Raw genomic sequence first — 7,361 nt, forward strand, 5'->3', positions numbered from 1 at the left:
GGAGGGGGGGGGGGGGGGGGGGGGGGGGGGGGGAACCACATTTGTTTCTTCTATATTTTAACTGCATTGCATGTTTTGTTAATGTGCAAATAAACCTAAAGGCATTTTCATTTGTTATTTAACTGAAAGCTATGTTTCAGAAAGTGTTTTAACAAAATTTGGGATGTTTATGGCACAATGGATAAGACGCCTGCCTTTGGTGTGAGAGACCTGGGTTCAATCCCCAATTGTGACCCATCTACCATTGTGTCCCTGAGCAAGACACTTAACTCCTAGTTGCTCCAGAGGCGTGCGACCTCTGACATGTATAGCAGCTGTAAGTCGTTTTGGATAAAAGCGCTAAATGAATAAATGTAAAAAAAGTGGTGGTGACAAAATCAGTCATTTTAAAATGTTGTGGGGACATGTCCCCCGCGTCCCCAGTGTAAATGACACCTCTGTGTGTTTTACATTACGTCACACTTCTGCAATATGTCACAACATCCGGGGCGGTCACAGCACCATTTCAGAGGTTAGTGGTCCCAATAGCATGCTGAATATATGAGCTTATAACTTGCCATCTGTGAAGGCTACGTTCATGGCTGTGGTAGATTTAATTGTAGGAACTTGAAAGTGTCTCTGGATATGGTTCAACTTGGCGAAACACAATCGAAGACACTGACACATCTCTTGTTTTTAGAAACAACATCTTTGGAACTCGATAAATTGACCTCAGGTTATATCAGAACACTGAAAACTTGGATGTTGTTTGCTCACGATGTGAACCACCACGGTATGACATTTTTATCTCGGCGCCAAAGCTTTTGAAAATGGCCACACTGACAGAAAACGTCTAATCTGTAAAGTCTTATAGCGCCAGCAGTCTGTGAAACATTTTACAATGTGATTCCCGACTAAAGCTCAGCACATAAACACCTTTGTGTACTGATGAAGAACTAGGGTGGAGAAGGGTCTGCCTGCACCTCTGTGGAGCCAAATCCGGTCCAGCCTTCACTCTCAGCTCCACCGTCAGGACTGGGAATAAGGACACAACTTAAGGCGACTTGCATTAGGTTCTGCATGTGTTAGCCGTCAAAATAACTACCACCATCAATATGTGCGTATAGGGGACGAACTCGAGAGGGAATCCATCTTGGAGCCATTCGAGTTAAAGATGTGGAATTTAGGTAGAGAATGGACAACAGCTAATGACCTTGAATCATGGGCGTCACTTTGTGTTGAAAAGCGGTGGGGACAGGGGCCAGATTAGGGGTGTGAAGAGACACTTAGCTCGTAAGACATCACAGTAGAGTGTGATCAGTTGCGCCTTCTGACAAAACAGTTGCGCCTTCTTCCTTATTCAGTCGTTTACAACTTGTCTTGTTGAGAACAGATCAATCAAGGGAGAAGGGAGAACGCAAAACTTGGCCAAAAACAAACTGTGTCAACAAGTTGTTAAAGTTACTGACTGGTGCTGCTGCAGGTTTTTGGATCATTTTATAATCAGTAGCTTTTTTTTTTTGCTTAAGTTACTTTTTTTGGACAATGCACATTTGTTTCTTCTATATTTTAACTGCATTGCATGTTTTATTAATGTGCAAATAAACGGCATTTTCATTTGTTTTTAAGCTGCATATTTCAGAACGTATTTTAACAAATTATGCTTTCCAAACGTGGTGGGGACATGTCCCCAGCGTCCCCAGTGTAAATGACATCTATGCCTTGAATACTTTAATGATTCACTTTGATTACACCGTGAAGAACACAAATAAGTTTGTGTAAATGTAGGTGCTCAAGCTGCACAACCACAGAAATAGCACCAAATATGAATAGTGCACCAATAGTGCAGTGCAGTCTAAAGTTTAAACTAAAGTGAGTAAAGTTTCTGTAGCAGTTCGGTGCTGTGGTGGCAGACTTTTGTTTTTAGAAACAACATCTTTGGAACGCAATAAATTGACCTCATTTTATATCAGAACACTGAAAACTTGGACGTTGTTTGCTCACGATGTGAATAATGTATAATAATTGATTACAGTAATATGTCATATTTTATTATTCTTGTGTGAGCTGTTTTTACATGTAGCTGACGCTTTTATCCAAAGCGACTTACAATTGCTATACATGTCAGAGGTCGCACGCCTGTGGAGCAACGAGGGGTTAAGCGTCTTGCTCAGGGACACAATGGTGGATGGATCACAATGGGGGATTGAACCCGGGTCGCTCACACCAAAGGCATGTGTCTTATCCACTGCTCCATCACCACCACTTCTATGAAGTGACGTCTTTAGGCTTTATAGAGTTTTTGACAGAATAGATCAGTTGCACGTGTAAATAAGAAACTTTTACTAGTGGAATTATTGAATCAATGAACTGTTAGCGTGTAATTATGGAGACTTACTTTAGTTTATTGTTGAAGAAAAGGGTTTTTTTTTTTTTAATAAATGGATGGACATATTCGACTTTTCAGTTCAAACTTTTGAAAGTTTATTATTTTACCTTATTTTATTATTTTAAGTAACAACCAAAACATGCTCCAACAATACTGGCATGGACACCCACATTACATGCATTATCAATAAACTGTATAGAATTATTGTTTTCTCTAATGTTGACTAGTTAATTAAATATAAATCAAATACAAAATTGCTTCCACAGAAGTATGATTTTGTTTTGTATTTCATGCATTTCCTGTTTTGCCTCTGACAGCAGAGCCCAGCAGGCAGCCTCTCCTGAGTTTTGATCGTCTTACAGTGACTGAAAGATCAGGTGTTTCTCAAACTGTTAAGAAATCTGCCCGCGTCTGTCTGCGGTCAGTTGGCTCACAAATCTAGACGCTTCACTCTCACCGCTCTTGTCCGACGCTGCATTCAGTTTAACATTAAACCAAGGTTTTCCAGAGAGCGACCTGATGAGGCCTGATGTGCGCCTGAGACGCTCCGTTTTAAAGAATGACTGGTGTTATTTAATATTTGTCTAATAATCAAACAATCCCACATGCAGACCCAAAGCTACATGAGTCAGTCTGCCTCTGACTGCTTTCTGACTTCCAGTCTTCACCCAGAGAAAACATCCCGACATTTTGGACATTATGGGAATTTTGTTTGCCATCCTCCCTCAGAGTCAGGAGCTTCAGTTTCATCTCTGTGTTTCCACTACAGAGACAAGTCTAGACACAACAGCAGGAGCAGAGGGGGGAAGCTGTAGACCTTCCAGCAGCTCCAAAGCTGCCTGTCTGACTCTGGGAACAGACCAAGCAGTTCAAACTATTCTCTGAGATGAGGAAGTCCGATATGGCCGCCAGAGACGGGGTTACAAATCATACAAACACACTTTCACCCCAAATTTGTTCCTGTCAAACTGTGAGAGCAGCAGCAGGACGTTCCAGCACCCATAGTGACCGTTCACCACGGCGACTGCTCAGTCTCTGCGGCGCACAGAGCGAACAGGGAACATTTCAGGACGAGCGCTGAGATGTCGACGTTCTGATCCTTTCAGGTTCCTGCTTGTTTGTATCTGCTGCTTTACGCCAATGACACAGATTTAAAACATATTTAAGCTGCAGTAGATTTAGAGCAAACCGGTGCAGGGTTAGTTATTTGAGGGACAGTACTGCATATTTCAGTGTCAGCTCTCCTCAAAGACTCCCTTGACAAAAAACAGTAATTTTACCTCTCTGTTCTAAAGATGCCTCGATCGATTAGTTTGTTTGTGTTATTGTGTGACTTTTTTACCCGTTAACAGTCGCTCAACCGTGCTTTATGCTCATGTTGTAAACTTTTGCACCTACTTGTAAACATTGTATTATAGTATTATTGTACTTTTTTGAGCCTTAATTTTAATACATTTATATTTGTTTATGTTCATGTGTACTATATGCACCAAGGCAAGTTCCTCGTATGTGAAAATGGACCTGGCAATAATTACATTTTTTATCAAAGGAGTCTGGTGGCTTTGATAACAGCTAAAGAGCGACTGTTTCTAGTTAAACAAAAAGGATCTTCCTCTTTAAAGACAGGTCTCTCTGTAGGGATCCTTTCCAGGATGTTGTCACACACTTTATAATAAAATCTGAGCATGTTGCCCTGTTTCCAGGCTGCTGACTGCAGCGTGCTCGCTCAATACTGGACCAGTTTTAAAAAATGTTAGTAACAAAAAATTAACAACGAAACAAAAACATGGGAACATAGAGTTTGACTGATGATCACAGCTAAAGATCCCCGGGCTTTTTCTGCATCGCCACCATCAGAACAAACCTTTCACCTAATAAAATGACCAGTTCATCACTCTGAACACCTTCATGCTCCTCAGAAGATGAACCCTTTCCATTTTTGATGTTTTCCTCTAGCGCCACCCTCAGGATAAATCACATATTTAACCCAGCACATGTTAGCACTTTGCGTTTTTACATAATAAAAATCAGTTTCAAACAATCACACTGACTTCCCTTTCCCCCTCCTACTTCCACATAAGCCCCACCCACCTCCATATAAGGCACCATGCGGCAGGTGATGTCACCCAGGATCCTCCTATGGGAGAGCTGGTTGAGGACCACCACGGGAAGGCAGAGCACCAGGACCAGGAAGTCCCAGAATGCCATGCTGGCCAGCAGGTAGTTCCAGGAGGACCTCATGTAGTAGTTGTTCCAGACGACACACATGACCGCCATGTTTCCAACCACGCCCACCGCCAGCACCAGGCCGGCCAGGAACAGGACCGCGTAGGCCGAGTACGAGCTGTCCGCCAGCGGGTAGAAGGGGTTGAAGAGACCTGGGGCGTCGTGGTCCGAGCTGGAGTCGTTTCCATGAAGGTTGACATTATGATCGTCATCGTGCCCCACTTTTGTTCCGTTGTCGAACTCGGTGGCGTGCGGCGTCGTCACTGAATCGTTCTCAAAGGACTGGCTGAATGTGGACTGCTGCTCCTCCTCGTCTGCGCCTCGGGCCTGCCGGCGGTGCAGGTCCAGGTCTAGATCCAGCATTTCAGGGAGGGGGGGGCTCTGGTTTGGGGCATAGGTGCCATCTTGGCCCCTGAGGTGCTCGGTGATCCAAAGGGGATCCAGTTTGAGGCGGGACGAGGGTTCGCCAAGGGCGTCGCGCTGGCCGTCGTGTTTCCCAACGCTCTTTGCATCCGTGAACAGCAGCTGCAGGATCAGACACAGCCACAGACCGACAGACGGAGCCATGATGAGCGTTCAGATGTGGAAGGTGCCTCTGAAATTTGGTAGATTCAAACCAGACCAGAATCAAAGTGCAGAATTTGTTCCAATAAAATCACAGCAGTGTTTCCAAAAAGTCCCAAAAATTCACGACCCGCTTGACGTTGGCTCTGATCTGGTTCAGAGGTCCTGACAAAAAACACAATAATTTGTTCAGTTAAGTCGATTGAAGGAAGACTTTTGGTTGAATTACCCCAAAGTTGACAGCTGTCAACTCGGCATCCGCCAACGTTCCTGAATGATGAAGAAACGCCGTCGTTTGTTAAGACGTCCTCTGGATTTTTAATAAGTTTGCAGTCCGGACTTCTCTTCTCTTCTCAGGCTCGTCTCTTTAAACTCCCAATACTCACTCTAAACTCTGTGTTTCCCATCCATTAGTAATCCAAACAGGTGATGGAGCTCCAGGAGGAGGAGGGGCAGCAGGGCGAGGGTCTGAGTCCGTGTCGGGGCTGCTGTGTCTGGGCTGCAGGCAGGAGAGAGACTGGGCGTCCTGGAGCTCTGAGGGTCTCTGGGAACCAGCAGCCCTCTGCAGTATGGCTGGATGGAGCCTTTGTCAGGACGCATATAGACACACACACACACACTCTGACAGGCCTACAAACAAGGTTGGCACACACACAAACACACACATTTGTCTGCACAATCACGCATGCATACTTGCTTTAGCGCTTTTTGGCTTCTCTCTCTCTCACACACACACATGCACACAAATACACAAATATTTAAACACACACTCAGTTCTGCTGCCCTCTGGTGGTGGTTTTTACTGGGACCCACTGAAAGAAACCCGTCTGACTGGAATACTGATGAAACCACTTTTCTGTGTGTGTGTTTGTTCTTGTGAGAACCAGCTACACAGTGAGAACATTTTTGCAGGCTGAGGACAGATTTGGCTTCTTTCACCTCCATCTTCACTTTCTTCCGTCTCAGGGTCCTAATGCTAAACTGCGTACTACTACGGTGCAGTCCTACACACTACTACCCAATTATGTTATCTGAATAACGACATCATAGGGTAAGTGTGGTGATATTCTGTATTTGTCTTCTTGTCAAAACACACCAAATACTCACTAGAGCACATGTCGATTCATCCGCCGCTGAAACTAGTCCCCAACAAAATTTTCCCTCCTGTTTGTTTAATAACAACTACAGCGAGCAGCTCTTTTAGGAAGTTACTGAGCATTTTTAAACACCAAACTTTATATCTGTGAGGTGTTTTTAAAGATTTACATCTTCGGGAGGAACCAACGGGCTCAGAGCCGCAGACAGGAAGTCAGACTGTGGTAAGTTTTTATTTTGTTTCTTTTTGTTTTCAACTTAAGTTAAGTTTGGATTTGTTTTTAAAGCAGGTTTGCCAGTTTAGTTTAGTTTTTTGGGCAGAGCAGTTTTGAAAATGCTCAGTTTTAGTTTAGTTTTTATTAGTTTCAGTGTTAGTTTTAGTCTTTGGGACTCCTTCCTCACGACTTTCGCCGCCACGCTGCCGGGCGGGGGCGCAGACTTAAAACTGGCTCAGCCAAGAAACTGGGAGATATGATATATAAGATATACACTCACCTAAAGGATTATTAGGAACACCTGTTCAATTTCTCATTAATGCAATTATCTAATCAACCAATGACATGGCAGTTGCTTCAATGCATTTAGGGGTGTGGTCCTGGTCATGACAATCTCCTGAACTCCAAACTGAATGTCAGAATGGGAAAGAATGACGGGCCGGTTTGAGTATTTCACAATCTGCTCAGTTACTGGGATTTTCACGCACAACCATTTCTAGGGTTTACAAAGAATGGTGTGAAAAGGGAAAAACATCCAGTATGCGGCAGTCCTGTGGGCGAAAACGCCTCGTTGATGCTGAAATAACCACTCGTTACAACCGAGGTATGCAGCAAAGCATTTGTGAAGCCACAACACGCACAACCTTGAGGCGGATGGGCTACAACAGCAGAAGACCCCACCGGGTACCACTCATCTCCACTACAAATAGGAAAAAGAGGCTACAGTTTGCAAGAGCTCACCAAAATTGGACAGTTGAAGACTGGAAAAATGTTGCCTGGTCTGATGAGTCTCGATTTCTGTTGAGACATTCAGATGGTAGAGTCAGAATTTGGCGTAAACAGAATGAGAACATGGATCCATCATGCCTTGTTACCACTGTGCAGGCTGGTGG

General features: G+C 44.1%; 1 protein-coding gene across 1 annotated transcript in view; it reads right to left on the reverse strand.

The window, feature by feature from the left end:
• LOC123974841 (G-protein coupled receptor 37-like 1) overlaps positions 1–5,161 on the reverse strand; it is a 10,444-nt gene extending 5,283 nt beyond the window's left edge. The window contains exon 1 of the mRNA XM_046055797.1: positions 4,460–5,161. Within this exon, the coding sequence (XP_045911753.1) occupies positions 4,460–5,161 (702 nt within the window). The remainder of the gene's footprint in view (positions 1–4,459) is intronic.
• Positions 5,162–7,361: the final 2,200 nt, after the last annotated feature.

Source organism: Micropterus dolomieu, linkage group LG08, assembly GCF_021292245.1.
Source record: "Micropterus dolomieu isolate WLL.071019.BEF.003 ecotype Adirondacks linkage group LG08, ASM2129224v1, whole genome shotgun sequence".
NCBI classification, from domain to species: domain Eukaryota; kingdom Metazoa; phylum Chordata; class Actinopteri; order Centrarchiformes; family Centrarchidae; genus Micropterus; species Micropterus dolomieu.